A 26,263-nucleotide genomic window follows, 5' to 3' on the forward strand; every position below is an offset into this window, starting at 1 on the left:
TTTCCCTAACTTGCACAGCTGCACTTTGCTGCAGGTAAGCAAAATTTCTGTGATCTGGAGACAGTAGCAAATCTTCATGAGTGAGAAGTGGTGAAAACCATTCTGTCCTTATGATACAGGGAAAACAGACTTGATAATGGGATGATGATACTGTCTGTTTTTTTAGATACAGTTAAGAGACTTTAGAGTGCTGAACAGAAAAATAGTTTAACCCCTGTCTCCTTCACATGTGGCATTACATTTCAAAACTTGCTATAATGAATAAACCAGTTGACTTAGAAGTCTTCAAAATATTACTGGAGCACCAAAAGTAGATACAGGAGCAACAGAACTTGGCTCATGATTTGTCAGGGATAGACTCTATATGTAAGCTTAGGAGTTTCATAATGTTTTTTACGTGCAAAATGGTCATTTTCTGGCTGAAACTACTCTTCTCTTGTCCAATTCAATACATTGTTGCAGCAGCTGGGGAAAACAGAGACCAGCCTGACAGTGTTTTATAGTTGGTGAACAAGCATTTTCAGTGCTGTATTTCTACTCTGAAATTTGCTTCTGCTACTGTCTGGTAGATCCAGATGTATTCAAATTACTGTGTGATGCAAGATCATTTTTGTTAGTCTTTGGCCTAGGATATGTGTGAAGATTTTTCCTTTTTATGACTAAATTGCCGTTGATTTCCTGAGTTAGATTAAGGCTCCATTGATTCAGTTCACTGGGAAATAAGTTCACAGAAGTGCTAACGTGGAGTCAGGAAAACATCTTGGGCAGTTAGCAGATATGCAGTAAAAAAAATCTTTTCTGAAACAGTGAGATTGTGCCAAATTTCTCAAGGGAATATTGCTTCTGCTCATGAGTCTGGAAGGGGAAAGGAGATAGCCAGAATTCAATTGAATATTGTGTAGAGGAAGTTGAAATTGAAGATGCATAAGCAGTAGGAAACCAGCCTTGGACTTGGTGTCATGTTTTGCAGGTTAACAGCAAAGCCAACAAAATGAGTCCTCCTAGTTATCAAACAAAGAGCCAGCCAAGTGAATGTGTGCCTGTTAACTCTGGCTGTGCTGGTATTTCAATAGTCTGTGTTTCCATGTCTAGCTTGGTAAAATCTCTTGCTATATGAATTTGCTTTCAGTTAGTTTTTTTGAGATTACAGTCAGCTCTTTCTATAGTGCCTGCAGTGCTTATCTCTGAGACTGTAGTATAGTTCTGTCCTCTTGTTTGTACAGTTAAGGAGAATTTGTGTGTTGTCATAAATGTGGCAGTAAAGAAGATGGTATCAGAATTGAGAAGGTTGCATTTGTTTTTACATATGTAGAACAAGTCCTTACATAGCCCATGGTTTGGTGTGCATGAATATCAAAATGAAAATCATTAGATTTTCTGAAGGACAGAAGATGGATTAAGGTTTTAGATTTTATATCTAAGATGTGGAATATGCATGTGTAGGTTTTAATATAAATGATTAAATTAATAGGATAGGCTACAGACCCACCTATACCACAGTCTAGCAAGATTTAAACATTACTTTGGTTTCTCCAGATAATTTCTATTCATTGAAGATGTCAGTACTTGTGTCCTAGGGGTTCCCAAGGCTGTTGACTCTGTGTAACTAATGACTGCTGCAACGAATAAGTTCAATACAGAAAAAAACCGGCTGAGGAGCAGAGTTCATCAGTGGGTACAATACAGTGCATTTGTGATAACCCCAGTGAATCAAAAGGAAGAATAGCCCTGCAGTTATGACAGATACTTTAAAGCTGTTTTCTAGCTTTCCTGTTAGACAAATTACTGTCATTTAGCACTGCACATTATTGTGAGTGAAATGAACTAACTCTTTCCTTAGCCAAACTGGAGAAGCTTTCAATGTAACATTCCCCAAGGCTTCCTCTTGGGCTTCATAAGATAGTAACATGTAGGGAATGAGAAGGGTGAGAAAAGAGGAAAAAGGAAATAGTAAAAATCTGGAAAGGTTTTTCTTAACTGCTCAGATCAGCGTTTCCGATGTAAGAGACAAAGTATGAAAAAAAGTCGATAGAAAAAGAGACACATTTATTTTTAATGGATATTCCTGAAATTGAAGTAGCATCTGTTTAAAGATATGTTTAATCATGTAAATACAGAAATTGCTTGCAGAGTGTGAGGTCTCTTCTGCTCAACACCTCCACATGATATGTATTCATTTGTATGCATTGAATCAATTGAATATAAAATCTGCTCTGTTTACATGAACCTTTCCCTCCTTTCCTTTTGTAATTTTATTCCTATTAAAAATGTAGGAGTGTTAATGGGCTTAAGATGTTGGTAGCAATCACCCATATTTATGTGCAGCTCTATTTGCAGTATAGGAGACCTTCTTTCAACTTATTTTGGAGTGCATAGTTGTACATCCGTGGCTTTGAAGAATCTTCCTCTTTGGTTTTTGGCTTTGTTGTACTGAAGTATGTGAGCCATTTTAGAGCTGTGGCTGTGTTCGGTCTTGTAATTTTACCCAGTCTTTTCCATGTATGTGGTTGATGGGAAACTGATGGGTTTCCACTGTCCCTGTTATATCTGGTGACTGCTCCATTCATGAATACTTAACAGCTGCATATGTCAGAATTCAGAGGGATGTTTCTTATGTGACCTGCTCATAGTTTGTACACAGGAATCTAGCACTCAAAGCAGATTAATGCCCAGGTACAAATATTTTTCTCTTATTTTGAGTACCTTCTTGGAGCTTTATTTGTTTCCTCCTAGGTACTTCAATTGCCATAAAGTCATCTTAAATGGGTCTTTGATATTGTTTTCCAAAAGAGAATTGAGTAACAAACTTGCATAGGTTTGGAATTACGGTTTGTTAACTTCCGTTCTATCCATTTCTTGTATTCTGACTTTCCAGGAAATAATTACCAAATGCCTCTATTGACTAGGGTCACAATCAGCATGTCAATGCTTGCTATCGTAAGACTTACTGGAAAGCTCTTGTGACTGCCTGCAATGATGATTCTTCTTCATAAAATCAGCTGTACTCCTAGTGTGGGGTCCAGGGATGGGGAAGAGAGAGGCTTTGAGCTAAAGCAGCCGTTCACTCTTCCCCCTCTGACTCTTGCTGTCCTTTCTTTACTCTCAGCTGTGGAACCCTGCGTCTGCTGATGCAGGCCTACCCCAACATATCTAGTAGGAGCCGACTGCAGAAAACCTTGTATTTTCATGGCTGTTGAATTTTTTGTTTGATCAGGTGTGTAGCCAAAGAGACTTCTGGAGAGGAGACAAAATTAGCATAGGAAGTGGCACAAATATGGGAAAGGACTTGCTCTTTTTAGCAGCAGAGTTGGTGCTCTGTTGCCACTGTTTCTGTTCTCAGATGAGTAAGCCAGGATTCATATCCATTGTCCACAGGCATGTATTTCCAGCCCTGTGATTCCCACACTATTGTTTCAGCACATGGCCAGTTTTACCAGGTGGTGGAGCAAGTCACAAAACTCAGTTGGAGCAGAGGGGCAAGGGTTTGTTTTCATCTTGATCAGCATCTTAATGAATACAGACAGCTAGGCCAACAAGAAGGGGCTCTGTGAGTACCAGAGAAAACATGTGAAGCAGTTGTTGCTTAAGCCAGCATTACTGATTAAGAATTGTCAGCTGAGAAAGAGCCTGTTTTTGGGATCACTTCACATTATACAGTGTGGGCCAAGCTTTGACCTGTTCTTTTTAGCTCTGCCGAGTGTCATTGCAAGACTATTGTCAGCTTTCAGCTTTCATATATAGAGGAGGAAGTGTTCGGTCAGAGTATGAACTGTATTTTTGCCAGCTCCAGCCCATGAGTCTTGCTGGCAGCAGCTGAAGGACGTGCTTCAGGGCTAGGGTTGAGTGCAGGTAGTGCTGGCATGTATGTACAGTCAGACTGTTCTCCTCTCTTGTCAGCAGGTTCCAAATGATATGTGCTTGCCATCTGCATCTTGCCCAGTGAATGGAAACAAAAGGGCCCAGAATGCATTATCCATAATAGACTCCTGCTGTGGGTGTTTTCTAGCATTTTTTTACATACATAGAAATGCATGTATCTAATGTATGACATGCTGTACAGGGTGTCTGCTTCTATCGTGTATCTGAATGTTTACAACTTCAAATACTGGGATTTCATAAAATTGGTAGGCTCTGTAAAGTGAAAGTAGCATGCCATTAATTTTGGTGCATTAGGAACTGGGGCAGAAAAATACCAGAACTTGAGATCCTGTTTACCTTTTACTTAACTTAAGTTCTGGAATTGCCAGGAAGGTACATCCTGTGGTCCTGTGGTAGTGAGAGGTATGCCTCTTGATGCTTCTAAAATTATTGCTAGTTTCCTATTGTGTGCAGAATAATGCTCTGCATACTATAGGAAACAAATATAATATAAAACTATTGATCTTTATGAATATAGAAGAGTCAATAAAAGCTAAGTGGCAGAAATGGCTTAGTCTATAAGCAGTTTATTTCATTGTTTGATGCAGATATTTACAATTAAAAAAGAACTATGATGCAAGCAAAGAAAAAATTTTTTGTTATTTTTCTATATAGAGCTGAGCATCTTCAAAGAGCTTTACTTTCTTTAAACTGTACTGTCATCTCAATATCCCCACTTCTGAGTCAGTATATTTTTCTGTATCAAAAGGACATTGTGGCAAATTCCAGGTTTTAAACATGGATTTGTTTATGTGTGTAACCCTGCTAGCACTTTTAAAATCTTCAGGATAAAATTTAGAGCCCTTTTGCACAGGAGAGAAGGAAAAGGTTGGAAAAGATGCAAGTCTAAAGATACCAGGCCAGCCTTATTTCAATTCTTAATTTTTTTCTCTCTGCAAAATTCAATTTTAACTCAGAATAGATAAATGAGTAGCTAGAAAACAGCCTGAGTGTCAGACCTACTAGAATATTCCTGGACTGCCTTCATTAGAAAAGCTAGGGTCAAAAGGTTCAAAGGCAGAAAAACTTGTTTCTGGTTCCAACTGAGCATCAAGACAAGTATTGATATGATCTATTCGGACTACAAACATTTCTGGATTCAATTGTTCTGATAATTACACAAAGATTCTTCAAATACTCTCCACAGAAGATGTGTAGAGTTTTCCTTATTCAAAGAGAAATACATACAGAATGTGCTTTGTCTGTCTTCCTCATGAGTGAATACAAGATTTGAGAATAGTATTTCTTCATAGACATTAACTTCTTAATTTTAATTTTGTTTTCAGAACCTTGTGTTCAGCAGCCACTGTAAAGCAGTTACTGGCTATTCAGACCATGTCATATATAGAAGGAGATCAGCTACCTCATGTGTACGATGCTGCCAGGTGACTGAGCTGCCGTCCTTCCTGTGCATAGCCAGTCCACGGGTAAGTCCCACTTAAGTTGTAAATTATGTATTTTCTGTTGTGTTTTAAACCTTGGTAGAATTGTGTCTTAGGAACACAATGATATATGACTTTCTTTTGGTTGGAAAAACTGTTGTGAGGATATCCTTTTGCTACAGTATTCAATAGTGGTTTTTCGTAGGGGAAGTGACTGTAATGTGTACTGAGGGGAAAAGGAAAGTTGTAAGATGCGCCCAACAGGAGCTGTTCTAAGATTTCACTTTCTCTCCTAATACCTAAAGCAATTATAGAAGAGGTATTAAAGTAAATTATTAATTGATAACCCAAGGGGGAGATTTAGGTGTCATCACCACAGAATGAGGTGATTGTTTGGTCAACTCAGATGACAAAAGAGAACTGGGAAGCGATGCTTTTTTGAAAAGGGTTTTTGTTTTCTCTCTTACACTCCAGAGAGGAATCACCAAATTGCAGTATGTAAGGATTATTCAAGTTGCCATTTTCTAGGTCTTTTGGATATTTAGTGCTACTGCATGGGGTTCTCTGTCATCTATTAAATGAATGTTGAAATTATTTCGGTTGAAGTTTCCTGGCTGACACAGGAGACCTTCATTAGGTCTGTGGCTATTGCATTCCATGTTGCTGGAACTTGACAAATCTGGACAAAATGCAATTTTATTACCAGACCATCCGGATATTATATTCTTTAGTCACTGTTGAAGTTATTGCTGTAGGCCTCATAAAATGATGTGCAATTACACTTTTGCATTTGGAGAAGGGTGGATGGCAAGCAGGACCTCACACAAGCAAGCTCATTACCTACCTGCTGCTGCTCAAGCTGAATTTATCTGTGTCAGCAGCTCAAGGGCTGGGAATCCAGCTGAACTGCTCAAAGTCACATGTCACCTCTCTGTTAAAATGTACTGCCTTGCTGGAGAACAGGAGGTTATTCTTAGAGTAAATTGTGAAAACCACTTCGCCTTCAGATTCCTTCGATTTGTCCCTCTTTGTACCTGAATTTGCATCATGGATGAAGAATATGTTGAATTGCTCCCCTACAGCAGAAAGGGTGGAGAAGGGCTTAGAAGGCTACAAATGAAGGGAAAGACGAAAAGAAATCGTATCTGATGTTTATTCTAAAGAAAAAAAGTTATTTGTTTTGGTTTGGCTGGTGTATGAAAATGATTAAGTGTAGACATGGCTTTTTGTTTCTAGGAGCACAAAGATTTAATTTTATGCATGTTAGAAACTTTTGGCAGGAGTGTAGAAGACCTGAAAGAGCAGAAAGAGCACATATCTTCCCAGAAGCTATAGCCTTCTGTTGTTGTTTGACCTGTGATGAATTTTGGGAAATTAATTGAGCAAATGATAGAAATAGGAGTGTATGTTTATGTAGCAGCTGAGGGAGGGAGTAAGTCTTCTTTCTATGCAGGCAGTTTTTGTGAGTACAGACAGGTCTCAATCATAAAAAACGTAACTTTGAGGATGGATCTTGCATTGTCATTATGAAGCTGATTAAATAAATTTCTAGTAATACGGTTTGGTTTAATTTCAATAGATTTCTTACACACTGGAATATTGTGTGAAGCCATTTTGGTCATCTCACACTGTCTGAGAGGTTAACTTTGCATGAAGATAAATGCAGGAACCATTCTACAATTGCCTTAGCTAAACTAACTTGTTTAATTTAGGGTGGAAATGCATTCTTACATCCCTGTCACTGTATTTTTGATGTATTTCTGAACCATGACTCTTACAATCAGTCAGTTAGACAATAATGTGCTGACAGAGGAGGATTTAATCCTGAAGACTAATCTACCTTTTGTTATTAGTAAAACCACAAAAACAAACCTGTGGGGAGAAAAATTTGAAAAAATGCGCCAGGACAAAATAAAGAGGAGAGTGAGCAAACTTGAATGAAAGACTTTTTGTTTTGTCCGTTTCAAGAAAAGTCTTGTTTTCACTTGTAAGGCCATCCAAAAGATACGGGACTCTACCCTAGAAATATGTGCCTGCATTCTAAAAAAAAGGAACTGATGGTAAAGATAATCTGGGGTCCTCAGAGGTCAATCAGTTTTGCATGGGATATGTAGGAAGAGTAGCTCTTGTTAGTGTAGAAATAGCACTGAGGCACAGTGTTTGTGTCAAGATTGTCTCCTACCAATTCTTTCTTAGGTTGAGGTGTTATTGAGTCATGGCTTGTAGAATCTTCTGACTTTGTTTGTCTTGTAAAAATCCTGTGTACAAATCTGTGTATTCTTTTTGGAAGATAGGATATGTTTATGTGTCAGAAGTTAGTCTGCTCTGTTTTGTGTGTAGTGGCTGCCTGTCCTAGGGGTGGAAAATCTAGGTCCTGGAAATCAATATGTCAAGTTGTTTGTGCTTGAAAAGAGTATTTGTTCCAGTCTGTCCGGTGTAGAAATGTGAACTGAAATGTGATGGTGAATAGTAAACAACGTAAACAACCTAAGTTTGTACCATCATTTGTGATGTACAGTGTTTATAGCAGTGTTCAGGTGACAGAACTTGCTTGCATTTTGAATTTTTTGTATTTTGAAAGAGGTTTTGCCCTTTTTCGCAGAGGTCAAACATATGCTTTGACTGCAGGTGGCAGCACAGGATAGCAGCAACTCTAAGAGTACCTTTTAGGTAGAGGAAATGCATTCAAAGTCTTAATACACCCTGTTTCACTTTGCAGTGTTTTGTGTGGTTATGTGTAAGACTCATAGACAGGTATTAAAATAGCTCTTGGCATCTTGAAAAACAATGGCTTTACCATTATTGCAAAGATTGTGTATGCTTTTTTGTTGTTTGTTTGTTTGTTTTTTAAGTGCTATAACTGTGCTCAATAATCTGTTTAAACAGTTGTTTGGCCCTTGTAAACAGAAGTCTCTATGAGATTAATTTTCTCCTATGAGAAGAACTCCTGTGAAACTGGTCTGGGCCACAGTTCCAGCTAGGAAACCTTGCTTAATACCTGTTACTTTTGAGTTAGCTGACAAATGTTCAGAGAGGTACAGCCAATATCTAAGATACCAGGCAGTCCGGAGGTATGGGTTGCTCTCTTCACCTTACAGTTCTAAAGTGCAGTGTTTACAACTGGTGATAATTAAACTATCTATTGCTTATCATTTAGACAAGCTGTAAAAATATTTTCATTTGCATAATACAATGTTGTATATGTTACTATCAATATAGCAGTTTTACCACACTAGAGTAAGCTGGAACAAAAATTTAAACTCTCTTCAAATATAGAAGCTTTTCATCTGCCATACAAAGATGGTTCTTTTATTGTGTTTAACGTTTCAGATGTCCCATTATCACCCTAATTCCCACCCCATCTCAATTCTGCAGGAAGTTCACTGCTTACTGTTCACCATGAAAACCTATAAGCCTCCTGTACTGTTTCTTCCTATGCAGCCCCACTTGCCTCTTTTAAGTGAAAACTCTCACAAGCTTGATTTTCTTTGTTGTTCATTTGCTACATTGCATTTCACAGTCCTGGAGGGAATGTCATTTTGCACACTGTTAGGATTCATGACAATGTTTTTAATTTACATGACTGTACATGGGGGATTTTTTCATTGTACTTCTGAAATAAAAGTAGCAATGACTTCTAAATTAATGATACATTTGCTTCTTACATTGGTGAAGAAATTGTCACAGCATTTCAAATCTCTCTGTTACTAGCCTGTATTGTAAGGTTGTCTTAATAGTAAATTTGTTTTCATTTCTATGTGAGTTTACAACACATTATTAAGTCTTTAGATAGTATGATATATTAAGTCTTTAGATAGCTTCTACTAGCTTTCTTTTATAAACTTAGTTACAAATAGATTTTTTAAACACCCCAGAATGTTTTCCCAAAACAGACTTACATTCAAAAAATGTAGAAAGAAGTTGGTAATCTGTTGGTTTTTGTGCTTTTTTTTTTTTTTTGAAATCTTGTGCTAGACAGTGAATTGTTTTGCATTTATATTTGTGTTAAAGTGTTGTAATTGTGTTTACTTTGGATCACGGTATTTAGCTCCTGGTGAAGTATCTGAAGTTAAATCCAGCAGAGCAGTCCGTCCTGCTGTGTACCATGGCTCAGTTTCACTTTTGGTTGTTGTCCTGTTGTGGTAAGGGAGAGATATGAGAAAGCCGCAGATTTTACAAAATCCAGCCTTTTCTGCTGGAACAGAGTTTTTCTTGAGCACCTTGCAGCCATTGGCATTCAGCTGTTTGGCTCATGTGCACCTTCCACTCTGTACATATTTGGGTGGATGGGGCAGAAAAGGGGGAGTTACACTGATGGAGCTGTTCCAGAGCAGCTCACATGGCATGAAATCACACTTCCCGTGTTTGCAACACTGGTTTGTCCAGCTGGGTTGTATATACTGAAAAAGGTAATAGGGCATAGGATTCATAGAATGCCGCAAGAAAAAGAGCATTATTTCTTTGCCCACTTCATTCAAAGCAACTGTAAAGCCCAAGAAATATGCTGTTCCTTTTGTCCTCGTTTCTAATTTATGAATTGCGCTAATTTTGAATTATCACATGAATTTCTGTTAAGGACAACATGTGTAATTTCTGCTAATGAGATAAATATTTGATTGTGAAGGGTGGAACTAAAAATAAATAAATCCTGGTAAAAGGGGAGGTAGAGCAAGGATATTACTCCTATAGTTTTGCTATCAGTTGTGTAGCAGTTGGCAGAAGGCATAGTTTATCAAAAGGCAGGTTTTCTGTGCCTGGTTGTTCCTATGGTGTTTTTTGTGGTGTGAAGAGATGTTGCATCTTTGCTTGGTTTAAGCCCAATCAAAGATTGTTTTCTGTTTCTACATTTCGTAATGACTTGACTTCTAAAATTTGATCCTGTGGTAAGGTACTTGAACTGGGGATTTGGGGACAGGGAGAAATGTGAACAAGAATATTGATTATTATTATTTTGCGTGTAGGTAACAGCTGTGCCGCTGGAGTTCTACTGCAATGACCGAAGTGCAGAATACGAGCGCAGGGCACTAAGGGAAGGAGGAAGTCTGGAAGCAAAGCAGTGTGTACTCCATGGATCCCCTGAGCTAGCAGCTGACTGGCTCAAGCAGTGCTCCCAGTTCTTCCCAGAGCATCCAGGAGGGCTCTTAGGGATCAGGCCTCAGAACGGCTGGTCTTTTATCAGGATACCAGGTAAGTTTGGAGGTTGCAGTGGAATGGAGATGAGGTAAATAAGGACATCTGTTATTTGGTTGTAATTTATGCTTGGCTGTGGGGTTTTTGAAGGATTAGGGATGGCTGTGTGTTTGTTTTTCCTTCTGAGTGAAAGTTAACCTTGGTGTCTTAAAATATACCATGATTTTGCATCCTTTATCTGAAGTAAATCTTCAGTGGATACAGAAAATATCTAATACAGGTTTTTCTAATGCTTACAAGCCTTTCTTTGCATGTCAGTCCTCCAAATGACTATAAAGAGATAGACTTGCTTACTAGAGCACAGTCTGCTCTCACGACCAAATACTGTTTTGAGGTTGGAGATAGGAAGATTGCATGAAAAGTTAAGAGACATACCTTGCCTCCTAAGGTGTTGGAAGAGCTTCATATTGTTGTAAAAGATCTTTTATTGGTCTGCCTGGTGAAAAGGTTAGAATTACTTTTAGCAGTGTATCATGAGAAGGATAGGTTTGAGGACCAAGTTCAGAGGAAATCAGTTTGGGAAATAAGGCATGAGGGATTTACTAAATTTCCATTGAAATAAAGACTTATTCATATTTCCTTGTAAAGTGGGAAAAAGGTACCAGTGTACCAGTAAAATAAATGTACTGTTTTTTCTTAGAATTAGACTAAAGTAATCCAAGATCTCATAGGGTTTGCCAGTACTGCGGTGACTTTCATGGGCCAGATATGCTCTAGCTGTCAGAAGATGGTCCTGAGCAACAAGCAGAATTCTGCAGAAAGTACTAGAGATCTGACAGATAGCCAAGAGGAAAAACAGCTTACACTGCCAGATGCAAAGTTATTCCCAGACCCTTTTGGGTCAAGGATGTTTGGCAGGGGAAGTTAGTACAGTAAAAGGAAAATGGCCTTTTGCTTGCTACAGTCCGGTTTAAGAAGGTACCTTCTTAAGTGTTTGGAGTAATTTGAAGCATATGCACATTTGTACCTAAGAAATGGAGAAATCATTTTGCATGAGCTTGCACTGGATTAATACTCAGTCATGGTTGACGATTTTATAATTTCTTCAGCAATTCTCTTTATTGTTTGCTGGTTATTTGGAAAAAAAAGATGAATCTCTGTAGCAGAAAAGTGGGAAGTATTGAAGAGATAAATTAAGATAGAGGAAATGGACAGAGAAATGTAGAAAAGTAGCCAATGCAGAAAAGACACAGGGCTGCATTCTCTTGAAAGACTTCCATTTTAAGCTGGGGACTTTGTTATCAGCAAAAAATTTTAGAGGAATAAAGGTAGGGTACAAGAAGCTTTCAGAAGTGAAAGGATAGGTGCAAGGTTGGGCAAATTGTTGTCAAAGCACAACAGAGTTTTGTTGAGAAGGCGGTTGGGATGAGTGTGTTACATAAAGCTGGCTTAATTTTAGGAAGTGTTGGACCTAGAAGTGGGGTAAAAAAGTTTTGTTTTAATTAAGTGGAAAGTAGCATTCAAACCTAAACTTACTCTAAGAGGAGAGAGCACACACCACAACAGGACAGCTGTGTTTATAGGTGCAGAAACAGGCACAGTGCCTTACAGAAAGTGAGTGATGTGCTGAAGAAGCCATTTGCAAGGCTAAAGTAGCAAATGTCAAATGGAACAGTTGCTGTGAAGGTCTGTGGCGAATAGGTGACAAGAAGAAAAGGGGGACACCTCTCTCTCCTAAACCCTATCTATCCTCTCCCAGACTTTGCATTCCCAGTACCCTGGCAGCAGGCTCAGCTGTGATCACTGTGGGAATCTCTTGAGGTTTTTCCTGTTCTTTGAAAGAAAAATGGTCCTGGATTAAATGGCAGGAAGTGTCTGAGTCCTTTTAGTATCGATAAAAAGCACCGGCCTCACTGGCTGTTTACTGTGAGAGCCAGCTAGCTCCTCACTGACCCCATTGTGCCGTCAGGAGGGGAACCAGGGGTGTCAACTGGAACCCAGGCTTTATCTCTCTTTCCTCTGCCTTTTGCATGTCCAGAGGCACTTTTTCTCATTCTCCAGAGAGCACTGAGCCCAGCTACAGTCATCAGCCAAAGCTCCTGACAAAGGTTATTCTGAGTCATAATCGTTTGTAACTATTCTTCCCAGGCCCACTGTATCCCCTTGTAGATAATTTATGTTCACATCCTAGCATGGCTGGAGGCAGTTGGGTTTGGTTTTTTTTCAGACTGACAGCCATTTGGTCTGGTTCCTTTTTCTTGTTTATTTCATAAGTGCTGAAGAACCTAAAAATTGTGTCCTAAGGAGAGCTCTTGGACACTGCAGTACAGGACCTCTATCTGCTGACTGCCTTAAAGTTTTAAAAGCTCCTTTTAAACAACAACCAAAAAAAAAATCCGAAGAATTTGTCATTTGAAGTTGTTGCCGATCATTAAATGTAAAAACATGTAGAACTGCAAATTTTGGAAATCCCCTTTTAAAAAGTGATAGTTTTTTTCTTCTCCTAGGTAAGAGCAAATTAGAAATAGAAGTGAGAGATACTAGAGGTGGAAGTCACGGGTTTTTTTTCTCTTTTGAATAATTCTGGTATTTTCTGAAGATGGCATGAGTAAAGCACATTTTCTGTTACCATTTTCCAGAATTTGTTGTTTGAAGCACTAGGTGGCAGGCTTTCAGCGTGGAAAAATACTTGATCTTAGAAAAAACAATGGCATCAGGATAGCAAGCTTAAAGGTGCCAGGTTAAGGACAAATGATTTTCTCTTCCAGAGATGATAAATCTCTTTTTGGTAGTACTGTTTTGCTCTCCTAAAAAAACCTCAAAAACTTTCTCACCAGTGCAGTCTGCTCTACTTAGGAGCTATTGGATGACTTACGAACTGTTAACAAGTTGCTAACTTTACAAATAATCTGCAAATAAATTCTTTACTTGTAATTTGCATTTCATTGCGATTTAAAAATAGTAACTTACACAATGGAGACCTCAGGAGTCAGCAGCAGGGGACACGCATAATTTCCAGTTAGCAAAGCTTAATTCTACCTATTGGTGCCTTTGTGAGAAAAACAGTAGCATTTTGCTTTTGAAAACTTGCTAATATGTTAATCTGATCCTGTCAACACTAACTTTTGAACAGACCCTGTTGATTCTCTGAGTTTTCTTCCAGTTAGATAGCTTTTGGTTAATAATCATGTTCGTTTCCCACTATATCTAGATTATATATCTAGACTTTTCATGTAGCTTCACTCAATATAATTTGTCCTGAAATAGCAAGCTGACCAATTAGAATGAAAGCAGAATGTCATGGCTGTATTTATCATTAAAGGAAATAATAACATTTTGTATAAAGAGTAAATTCTGCTGTTGAACAAAGGCTTTGGCTTCCATAAGTGTATTTTGAAACCAAGTAGCTGTAATTCATTTCCATTTTGCTTAATTGCCTAAGTTGAAAATTTGGTTTTCCTTAGAAGAATGCATGAAGCTCTTAATGATATACATGTAATTGAGACTGAATGCTGTTCTAGAGATGAGTGCATCATTATACATTCTGTTACACTTAAATGCTAGCCTGATGTGTGGGCTTTAGTTTTCCTTACAGTATTTCCTTGACTCAGCTCTCCAGTTAATGGATCCCCTAAGGTAGTTGTCAGCAATTTAAGCAATGGTATGGTTCTTGCTCCAGGCAGAGCAAGATCATCACTGCCAAAAGGAGAAAATACAGTCACGATCTAGATAGGCAGATAAGCAAGAAAGAGCAGATCTGTCTTGTCTTGGGCTCTCAACTAGTGAATTGCAGGTGCATGGCTCTAAAATTGCCATACGAGAGAGCTTTCACAGCATTGTTTTATACAGCAAGCGGAATAGCTAATTGTTTTAAACCATATGGAAACTCACAATTTTTTGAATTTCAGAAAGGAGGCAGTTAGTTGCATTTTAGGATGTTCTGATGTAGATTCCAGCATCAAGTCCATTATTTATATTTAAGCTAAGGATACTTTTGAAAGAGAGCAACTGCAATCTTGCTTGTCCCAGCAAGCCCATAGCTGTACTTGCAGGGATTGCTTACTACTCTGCCGCATGACTGCACACCTACCATATCACTTTGGTACTCATGGACTGTGTTGCCTGTTGTGCTTGTAAGACCTTTTTAGGAGTGCTGTTATGTGATCTGTGCTCCTCTCTTCTGCTAGTCTGAAGCTGCTTTTGCTTATATTAAAATACATGGTGGTCAGATGGAAGAATTAATTTTGTATATAACTTTTTTTTTTAATTGGGATATTAGGCAAGACAGGTAACTGCCTTACAGAAAGCTGAATTTTCTTCAGCCTATGAGTTAATTCATTCTATGTAGGAGGAAGTGTGCAAAAGTGTTACCTGCTAGGCATTAGAGAACATTACCTGCTAGACATGCTGAAAATCCTTGGGTTCTGTACTAGCCTGCACCATCTGCAGTTGTCAGCTTTCCGTTTTGGCTGTAAACCCAAGTTCAGACATCCAAAAGAATAGAGAATCATCAATGGCCTTTCCAACAGATAATTTTTTGGAAGAAAATTTCTCTTCATCCTCTTTCAACAGTAATGTATTGTTTACTGAAGTTTATGTACAGAATGTACAAACAGGAAGATCTCCTTCCTGAAAAATACTTCATGAGCAGTGCTGAAATAGACAGGACATGAAGTATAAAATCTGAAGTGACTGAAAAGATTGCCATCTGGAAACATTTCTTAAACAAAACAAAAGAAGAAAAAAAAGGAGAGGGCAGGGAAGAATTGAAGGCAGTGCTGTGAGGGGGTTGTTGTTTTACAGTGACCTGGACAACTGTTCTTCTTTTCTAGGAAGGTGAGGGGTTTGGTTTGTGGAGGATAAGTCTAAAGCTCAGCAGCAGGTAGCAGCAAATGTGCAAAGGATAGCATTTTCATGTGTGTAGTGGAAAATATTTCTTCAAGTGTCAAGGCATTTAGTGCTTGTTGATCTGGGCAGAATAAAACCTTGGATGAGGGATATGGCTGTCCAAAAAAACGATTGATGCCACATTTAAGACCAGTCTATAATGAGATTTTGCCACATGGAGCATATAGGTGTGCTCCCATCCCAGCAAACAAAACTTAATGTTACCACTGTGATTTTAAGTATCAGCTAGAAGGGATGTTGCAGTTTTTCCCATCACACCTCCCTGCTTCAGAGATTATAATGCAGTGGAGTGCGAGGAACACTTAGAAGATCACTTGTGGCATGTATCTGGATTTGCTTTATTAATTACTTGCTTTTCTTCTATTTCTTTTTAGATAAAGAGAGTCTGATCACTGACAGTGGAAAACTTCATGCTCTTGATCTTCTATTGACACGGCTGAAATCTCAAGGACACCGAGTTCTCATTTACTCCCAGATGACACGGATGATTGACTTACTGGAGGTAGGAGAGCTATAGCTGACAGAAGACAAATTATGAAGATGGAGATTTAGCAACACTGTTTTGGAGAAAGTACAATAATTTGGATGCAGAAAGCCTAAATAAAATTACTATACCAGAGGATACCCAGAGGTTAATGCATTAATATAAGAATATAAGAACTGCCATACGAAGTTAGACCTAAGGTCCAACTTAGTGTTCTGCTGATACCAGTGTATAACAACAGATGTTATGCAGAAAATAAGTGCAAGAATATTGATACTTAACCATTACTCACTCAATTTCCAGCAGTTTGCAGCTCAAGGGGTTTCTCAACCAAGTATGCCTCCTATACACTCAGTTGTCCAACATGGATTCTTCTTCCATGGACTTCTTCATTTGCATCTTAACACCTTGTTAGGTGTTGGTATTTGCACTGCCCTGTGGCAAGGGGTTGCATGGCTTAATTATCCTCTTTTCCTGGTTTGAACTGCTTCCTTCGTTTTTCATTTGATGCCTACATGCCTTTTTATTGGAAGGAAGAGGGAGAACAGTGGTAAATTTTACAGTGTTTATGTTGCTTGTAATTTCACAGACCATTACCATTTCCCTCTAATATCTGATTCCTCTGCAGAAGTTTCATAAACATTAGGAGGTTCTCTGGCATATGGGATAGGAAAGAAATAAGGAATGAAGTAATAACTTATAATTTAAAACTAGACATTCTGCCTCTGAAGAAAAAAAAATCTTTATTTGATGAGCAGCTGTGCCATCAAAGAGCTAGGATACTGTCTTCTCCACAATAAACTGAAGAGAAAAAGTGAGAAGCCTGAATCAATAGCTGCCTAAGTCATGAGTTCTGTATGAACAGGAGAGTATTTTAAGGTCAGCAGTTAATAGTTCAATAACAAATCGCAAGCTGAATTTGTTTTTGCTGCTGTGAGGAAAAACAGAACTTGCATGGTTGCAATTCTGTATTTTGGCACTTTGCCTAGCATTGCTTTGTATGCCTCTTCTTTTGGCAAACATTGGCCATGGTGTAGGTTTGTTGATACCCTGCATTACACCATGAAGCTCATAAAGCTGTGTTTAGTGCTTCTGTCTTTTCTCTTAGCATTCAATTTGAAAGGCTTATGAGCATACCATTTTGCTATTCCATCTCTTGAATGTTCAACTTCACTTGTGTTTTATTATCCAAATAAGCCACCTACTAAGTCCTCTGTTTTTCTTTTTCCCCACCCAAGTAACAGAAGCTGAAGTTAAGCAAGCTAAAAATCAAGTAAGGACTCCATTAATAAGAAAATCCTTGCAAAAGCTGTATATCTACATATATCTATTTTTTTCCTGATCTGTCAAAATATATCTGCCTAGTTGAATATGAAAAAACACAGGATGTCTTTTTAACAGTATTTGGACTATATTGCACTTACCTAATCTATGCAGGGCAGAGAGCCCAAAGCACATTGTTTACAAAGTTACAAAATGATGTTTGTTTTATGTAGCTTCAGCTGAAGAGCGGCTGCATAGTTCAGCCATTATAAAATGGCAGATATAAATACAAAGAGGAAAATTATTTTCTTTCAACAGGAGAGGATAAATTATAATTTCAGTATTGTCTTTTCATGCAGATGTGTATTTCATACTTTTTAAGATTTTGGTTGTTTCTCTCCATGTGATTGCTTTCTTCTATAAAAGTTTCATTGGGAATGAAACTTGGTTTCACTGGGAATCAGATTATATTCATGAGATGAGGGGTGCATTATGTTCTGCATGAAGTAAAATGCCTTGGTTATACTCTACCAAAAGTTAATGAGTTGTATGAAAATAGAAGAATTCTCTATTTACTGTGAAGTAATATGAAGGGAAAACATTTTCCTGAGAAAGTATCATTGTGGAAGCCCAGAAGAGCACTGGCTTTAGCAGCACTGCATTCTTGCCATACTCAGCTAAGGGCTAATGTACAAAGCAAGTTTGCAGACCTGGGAGAATAAATGCCAGTACTGCAGGTGTAGAATAACTTGTTCTTTTGCACTTTGTGCCTTTGTGAAAATGTCTGAAGTATGGAATAAGGATAAATGCACCTGATGGAATGAAATAAGTTGTTTTCTGTTTGTGCTGAAGTTTTTTTAGAAGACAGATAATGAAGAGATGGTTAACAGATGAGGGAAGACTAAGTCAAGATCAAAGGTTGAATCATCATAAAGGCAGATAAAGACAGTAACAAAGAAATAAAAGGGAAAGGTTCTTGTGGTAATAGTAAAAGAATTTATCAAACTAGAGAAAAGGTGGCATAGTGCCTGACAACTCTATCTGTCTGGTTTTAGTTGGTGACAGAAACATGTAATAGAAATGGAATAAATTAATAGTTAATTAGAATTTGTTTGTCTGTGTGGTGAAGTAGCTGTTCTCTGCTTTGAATTTCTGTTGTTGTACTCCAGAAATACTACTAGCCGTGAGCTCTGTTTCATGTAGGTAATCCACGTCTGGATTTGGCCATTTCCACACTTTTATTTACCTCATTTTCTCTTTCATCTGCTTCATGTTGAAGCTTGCTTCCTCTCCATCAGTCTTTTTCTCAGTTTCCTTATAATATCGCAGCTCTTTCGCTGTTTCTGCAGAACACAAAGGGATCAGGAGCCCTGAAGGATAGGTGAAAAGGAGAACTGGGCATGGTACTGTCAGAAGGTTCATTAGAGTACAAGCACTGCCGTGTCTTCTCACAGCACATCAGTTCTGTGTGTGCTGGGCACTGTGGCTTGGAGCAAGATGAATCCAATAGTTCTTGCTGCTAAAGCACTGTCTGTTCCTTTCTGTCTTCATTTGCACTCACGGCATCTCAAAAAGACTCATGCACCAGTATGGCTAAAACGAACTCGTGTAACCAGTAGGTGTTGCCTCTTTTCAGCCAAGCAAGGATCCCGTTGTTTAAGCACCCCAGAGGATGTCTTTCCAGAGAAACTCTGTGGTTATTTGAGCTTTGTCTATAATTCAGATTTTGTTGATAGTTGCACAGGTATCAAGAAATGCTGAGAACCTTAGAGCATGAAAAATGTGTCTCAGTGGCAAAACCATTTGCTTTTTCATCAGCATTCCTAGCTGATGCCATTTGATTTGTGTCTCAGGCAGTGGTTTCAGTTCTGCTGCTTGGCAGGAGCTGTGGGCTGACACACCAGTGTAAGTGTTCAGTGTTCTCCTGTGCAAGAGATTCACAAGGCTCTTCGCTGCTGAGATAAAGGCTGAACAGACATTATACAGCTCCAGGTATTTAAAACCACCAGTCAAATGGTATACAATCAACAGGGAGCAGATGCAGTTGGTTTGTTTGGAAAGGTTTGCTTGCACAGTAAAAACTTGGGATTTAGTAAAAATTTAGACTGTGAAAACAAACTTCCCATTTTAGTGATTTTTGTTTAGTTATTTATTTATAGGAAAAGGCATGTACCAGGTTTGCAGTACAGCAAATGTATCTCCAACTCTGAATTGACATTGTCGTTTATCTCTTATATGAAATGCAGAAGCTGACATATGATTGAGTAGCTTTAATTTCTGGATTGTATTATTATCAAGTATTGCTTACAGAACATTTGTTGATGATGTTTATGGAACCTTGTTGTAATTAGCAATCCTGTTTTTATTGTGTGTGGTCAGGGGCTCTGCAAGAATCAAGATTGAACAGTTTCAAGAGCAACTGTATTTTTTTTTGTGCATGTTCTTTGCAGGAATACATGGTTTATAGGAAACATACCTACATGAGATTGGATGGCTCTTCAAAGATTTCTGAGCGAAGGGACATGGTAGCAGATTTTCAGAACAGGTAATGTAGTTTGCAAGATGTGTTCGTGCTAAAATACATGTACCTGGGAAATTATGTAAGATGTAATGGAAATAAATGAAATTTGCACTTATCTTTCTTTATATCAAATTGACCTCGTTTATCTGAAACAGTTTCTTGGTGGTTTGCTGACCAGTAGTCAGTGATTTTGATATGAACCTGTGAAAGCGTACTGGAAGCAGTTTAGTGTAGCCACCTCTTGTACTTCTTGCCAATCCAAATAGGCTGTTGCTTAGAAAGAAGCTCAATAGAAAAGCAGCAAATGTCCAATGGTTATTAAATGCTTTGACAATTGACACTGTAAAGATGAGACTGAAAATCTTGCATATGCTAGAGTATTGAAAGTGACCTAGTTTTCTGCAAAACAAACTATTTAACCATATGTTACTAAGAAACCCTAAACTAGTATACAAAAGATAAAATGGGGATTTTTTATTAGTTAGAAATGTAGGGTAACTCTTCTCTTTTATTAAACCAAAATTGATCCTGACCATTTTGATAAGCAAATCAGGGCGCATTACGTACAATGATTGAGTTTATGGTTATTGAGTTCCTTTTAATCATGAGCTATGGCTTGATACAATGTCATTTTGGTACAATAGTTCACAGTTAGGTTATCGTTTCTGTATGTTGAGGTGAGCTTGGTTGAAGGTCACTTTCCCATTTCAGTGGAGTTAGGTTCATAGCTAGTTGTTTATTGCAGCGTGAAAGCAACATTCTAGACTTGAGAAAATTCCTTATGTTAGTGGTCCCAAAGTATTGTTGCTGAAGATAGGAGTCAAGGCCTTTCAGGTCACTGGTCCACGAGGCTGATGAACTTGAAGGACTGTGTTGCAATGATGAATCTTCTAGTGAACTTGAACATGTGCAGAAGTGAGAGGACCATGTAGTACCTTTCTTTCTGCCTGTTTCCAGGTGTCAGAAACAAGTTCATTGCAGGTTATGATGTCCTCCTGGAATACTCACACTTCCTCCTGTAAGGTCCTTTAACCAAAAGAAGTGAAAAAAATAGTTATATTAACGGACAGAATTTGGTTTTATTAGCGAATAAAACAACTGAAGAAAAATAATAATTTCAGCAGGAAATCCCTTTGAAATGTATGTCAGCCAGTCTCAACAAGAATTCCTATTAAGATGATAGCTGTGTTCCTCTTATACATGATTTACTTATGAGAAATATTTCCAGGAAAAAAAAGCATGACTGAGACTAAACTATTCTGCAGGATATCCTTGCAAGGTGCTGAAAATCCATAGCTATGGCATGATAATTTGTTCTCATAGTCTGTGGCTCTGTCCACTTTGCTGCCCATATGGCATATCCAGAAGCATATCACAGCTGCATGTTCAGGTGTCTGTCTATAAACGCATCCCACTACAGTTACAAGAGATTACCTGGCCAAAGATTACCTTCAGTGCAAGCAGGCACCTGTTGACTCCTTTGGCTTTTTTATTTGCACGATAAAGTCTGAAGATTGACAGCTTGGCTTTGGTTCCTTCCCGTTCATTCCACTTGAGTTTCTGGTACTTCACTGATTTTACATTTGCCATGTTGTTCAGAGAGTGTAGTACCAAAAGGATGTGGCATTCCAGACTGTTTTCTCTTAAGCAGAGACGACAATGTGTCAGTGTCTTCAGAGTCCCTACTAGTGTAGTGTCTGGTTTGTTTGTGTCAGCCTGTTCACAGATACGTAAGGTGTAGAACACTTCTAAATACTGGTGACCCTGCAGAGACACTAGTGCAGTTCACAACCTTAGCAGAAACTTTGATTTTGCTGTTATCACTGGAGTTTTCATCAGTACTTGGTCATGCTACGTATAGGGTTGTCTCCTTGTTTGTTCTGTTCAAAGCACCAAATCTAGAGCAAAACTCACATCTACACAGTATTGACTTCTATTTTTCTTTTTTTTATCAGTTGAGCATCATTAAGACAAGATTTCTTTAACATCGGGTCAGTTCTGTGAAACAATAGATTGTTCTTTGTGTGTATGAAATCCTAATTTCCAGTGTGGGGAAGATAAACAAGCCCTGGTTTTGTTTGATACAGATTAATAAACTGCTATTGCAAATTGAATGTTTACATGTTCAGACAGTCCTCATTTGTAGATTATCTTCTTTCACTCTTTCATATGTTTTCCTTGACTGAGAATGAACAGCAGAAAGCGTTCTGAACTGTTCAAGTAATAGAAATAGCCCTGATTGCTTCATATGGGTCAAAAAGTTGTTTCTGTGGTTATTCCTTGTTCATGCACAAAATAAGGGGGTTTCATCTCTTTCCTCTACAGGAATGATATTTTTGTGTTCCTGTTAAGTACAAGAGCTGGAGGCTTGGGCATTAACCTTACAGCTGCAGATACGGTAGGTGAAATTTGGTAACAATTTATGTTGGAAAATCGGTCATTCTGTGCAAAAGTTGGCACTCTTGCCCATACTGATCAATATTTTTAGTACTACCATTCACATTGTGAAATTGCATATACTGTTTACTTTGCTATTCACAATGTAATATTATCTTGATGATAAAGTTGTAGAACATTGGACATTTTGGTACGCAGTTTTTGGTTACAGTTGGAAATTTCTTCCCACTCCACACATACTTCAGTACCAGGGTCCAGAAAGAAGTTGGATTACTGAAGGGGTTTACAGGTGCAAATGACATTTAGATGAAACAGCATTCACTGTATGAATGACCTTTTGCTCCTAAGGTTCAGTTGCAAAGGAACCGGTGAAATAGTTACCAGTTACCCTTTTTTCTGTGTCCAGAAGAATGAAACAATGCCTATAAAAGTAGGAAGGCATTTGTAGTTGAGGATCAGCTACTTAGGAAGGATAAATTTTTTCCCCTGAGGTGTAAAGACAGACTGATTTAGGTGAATTGCAAGGATTTGCACTCTGGAGCAGCTGCCACTAATCACTGGGGAAGGAATACTGATGAACCATTCATCTTTTCATTAACAGCTATTCTTGTGCTTCTGACCTGCACCTGGTGTGCTTGCAGATTTGACCTCAAGTCTGTAGCCACACAAACCCAAAGATCTCTGAATCAAAAAAATCCTATCCTATCTTGCTGTCAGTCGCAAGAAATCAGAGAAAACAAGTATCTGTAGGATTTTCAGAGTTTAAAAGAAGAAATAAACAGATGGAAGCTCATGCAGGTTCCTTGTATGAGTACTTTTAGTGGTTTTCTGTGTGACTTTCTTAATACTTTGCTGTCTAAAATTTTTAAATGCTTTTGGTTTTGATGCTTATTGTGCATAAAGTACTAATAGAGTGATAGTGCAATATTAATTTAATGTAGCATCTCATTTTTTTATAGTCAAAGTACTAGAAACATTAGACTTTATCTAGGTTTTGAATAAAAATTGGAGTATTACTTTATTAATGAAATTCTGATATGATGGTAAGTAACACTAAAATGCGTCCATGATGGAGACTGTGGTCTATAATTAATTGTATGACAGTGATTTAATGTGATAACAAACTTAGGAATTTTGTGCCTCCCTATCAGGTCTGTTTAAGACGATATTAAAGATGTTCTTTGGAAGTTGAAACATTCATAGTGTCAGTTAGTTTGAATTCACCTGAAATGCAATGGAAGAGACTTCACAGGACTGGACAAGGCTAGTTTAACACAGCCTACAGTGGGGCTGTAATTCTGTGAAACATGATTGTATTCCTGTCATTATCAGTATATTGTATTTCTGTTTGTTTAGTCACCAGGTGCTCTAAATGTCTGTTTTTATTTAATCCCTCTGATGTTGCCTTGTAGGTCATTTTCTATGACAGTGATTGGAACCCAACAGTAGACCAGCAAGCCATGGACCGTGCCCACAGGCTGGGTCAGACCAAACAAGTCACCGTGTACCGCCTGATTTGTAAAGGCACCATCGAGGAGCGCATCCTACAGCGCGCAAAGGAAAAGAGCGAGGTAGGATTAAGGAACTCGCCTGCAATGGGAAGTTTACAGGAAGGGTATCATAAAGCATGTATCAACATGAGTAAAGAGACAGAAAAAGTGTCTGCAGGGAGACAGAAGACAAAAGGAAGTATCTTTTTCAAATATGTGTCTCTAACACAGCAGCAGCTCAATGACATATGAACTGGAAAGAAGCTAATTATTTACAGTATGACTTCATGAAAACTATTTCTTATGTTGCAGTGAAGCTACTCAGGCTTCTTTAAGACTAGGGCTTCTGTCTTTGCTGTGCCAGAGTTACTGATTCTTCTTATGTTACACAACAGAAGGTAATCAAGTGGAAATTATTTGAGGTAATAGGGTTGCCAGAAAAGCTCTGTGTCCTGCAGCATCAAGCAATAAGTGTACTAGGAACTTTAAACCTCGTGATACTTTATTGGCAAGAAAATAACTAAGGAGATTGATGGTTTTTGGTAGCAGTAGGTACACTATATACATCACTCAGATGGTTTTTATACTTGGAGTTTTTTCTGGCTTTTGTCTTACTTGGATGCTGCTCATGATGTTGCAGCAACTGAATGCATTCACATTTCCCTTGTTGAAACAATTTTTTCTGAGATACTGCACTGGAGTTACCTGAAATCAGCCTGAAAATGAGGTGTAGTCTGCTGGTGATCCAAGTCATTGAAATTGCCTTATATTGCTTGTTCTCTTCTGTTAGGTTACAACTCTTCTTAAGAAGTTTTTGGGTTTGTTTTTAATATAGTTTAGTAATAGAGGCTGAGTGAATTGCTTAAGCTGCAGCACTGACTCAGGGTGGAGATACAGTTTTCAGTCAAGGAGACAAAAAATGTTGCACCCTTTAAGAATGTGATCTTCATGATCCTCTGTGCAATTACTTGAAAATTTGAATGGGTAAATAATACTTGAGAGGGCTGTTGCTGTATTTTTGTTTTGTTCAGTAGTATATTAATTAATACTATTATAATTTCTAGTTTATTACATACTGCTTCAGAAAAAATGTAACTTTCCATAAGGGATGGTAATTTTCTGCTTTCTATCTCAGTTGCTTCTCATATTTTATACCCTGAAATTTTGCTGCTAAATTTGGTATGATAGAGAAATTGGATCAAGTCTAACTTAGAGAGACGTCCTTGCATGATTTTTTTCAGCTGACTTTTAGTGATGGGTAATGAGAAATGTTTCATGGTGGCTTTGACTAATCTTTCCTTTTCTTCACTTGTTTTTTTCCTTCTAGATTCAACGAATGGTAATTTCAGGTGGCAATTTCAAACCTGACACCTTGAAGCCAAAAGAGGTGGTCAGCCTTCTGCTGGATGATGAGGAGCTAGAAAAGAAATGTATGTGGAATTAGTGTTTCAGCAATTCCCCCATTTTCCACTTCATTACCTTATGAAATCTGTGGTTTTATCTCTACAAACACATGTATTGCAGATAACAGCTTCTGTTTCCTGTCTCTTTTTGTATTGCCAACTCTTGTTAGTACAAGCTGGTTTGATATCACTGCTGAGCTGAAGGAAATTGTGCAAAATGAGACATGATGATGTGATTAAGTTTTTATTGGCATTCATTCAGGATCATTACTTTGTTCCTGAATGACAGAGCTTTGACAAGAACTATGTGGGTCGTGACAAGAAAAGTTTTAGTAAAAGTGCTGTATTTCATCATATTTTTTAAGTTAGAGGCATAGACTTTCATGTTGCTTGAAAGAAGAATTTCCCTGTAAGACTTTTCAGTGACTTGGAAACAAATGATTTTAATGGAGTAATGCTTTCAATGTGTTTTAGTTTCAATACAACTGACTTTTCTTCCCAGTTCTGTTAGAATAAGAACTTCTTGTAAGATTCATAAAAGGATAGGAAATATCTTGGTGACAGCTTTGTAATTCTTTTCCAACAGTGCGTCAGCGTCAAGAAGAGAAGCGGCAGCAAGAAGAAACAAATCGTGTGAAGGAACGTAAACGTAAAAGGGAAAAATATGCTGAGAAGGTACTTTGATACAGAGAGGTTGCCTGTGTCAGTAATAGAACCAGAAGGCCTTCAGGATCACTGTTAGGGAATGTGGAAACATTTTATGCCAAGGCAGTCTTAATGAGTAAACCTTCTTGCTTTTGCTGTTGAAAGTCAGTCTGTGGCAGTTCCTTACACAGAAGAGGTATATTAAAAATAAATAATGCGTAGTTACCTGTATTTTAGCTCTTAGCAACTTCAAAAATAGGGAAGTACTGCCTATCCAAACAAACCTGACAATCAACTGATCATTAAATTGATGACTTTATTAAGATTTTGTTCTGCAAGGACAAAAGGGGAATGTAAAGGAAGCACCAAACACAGGTAAATCCCATACAGCTATGAGGCTTCCATGGAACTGGGAAGATTAGTTTGTTTAAAAACAAACAAATCCAGTTTATGAAAATTCCAAAACCAGTTTATGAAAATTCTCAGTTTGTAAGACGGGGAGGCTTTGCATTAATTAATTGGAATCTTGTGTAATGGTAAAGAATTTCAAGCTCACTCCAAAAGGTACTAGAAATCAAAGTAATTTTGTAAGAGTAATACTCCATCATTCCAGCTATTTTTTGAAGAAAAGCAAACAAAACCCTTCTGAAATCAAAAGAAGGAGCATTTAAGGGATCTGTTACCACATCCTTCAGAAACTTGTTTTGGGAAATTCTTCCTAT

At 38.0% G+C, this 26,263-nt stretch overlaps 1 protein-coding gene across 1 annotated transcript in view; it reads left to right on the forward strand.

The window, feature by feature from the left end:
• Positions 1-26,263, forward strand: part of INO80 (INO80 complex ATPase subunit) — a 58,347-nt gene that overhangs the window by 27,072 nt on the left and 5,012 nt on the right. The window contains 9 exon segments of the mRNA XM_031055823.1: positions 1-34; positions 5,205-5,345; positions 10,262-10,487; positions 15,713-15,840; positions 19,536-19,630; positions 21,932-22,004; positions 23,416-23,574; positions 24,821-24,923; positions 25,483-25,571. The exon segment at positions 1-34 is cut by the window's left edge and continues 213 nt beyond it. Coding sequence (XP_030911683.1) covers positions 1-34; positions 5,205-5,345; positions 10,262-10,487; positions 15,713-15,840; positions 19,536-19,630; positions 21,932-22,004; positions 23,416-23,574; positions 24,821-24,923; positions 25,483-25,571 — 1,048 coding nt within the window.

This window comes from Geospiza fortis, unplaced genomic scaffold, assembly GCF_000277835.1.
Source record: "Geospiza fortis unplaced genomic scaffold, GeoFor_1.0 scaffold66, whole genome shotgun sequence".
NCBI lineage: Eukaryota > Metazoa > Chordata > Aves > Passeriformes > Thraupidae > Geospiza > Geospiza fortis.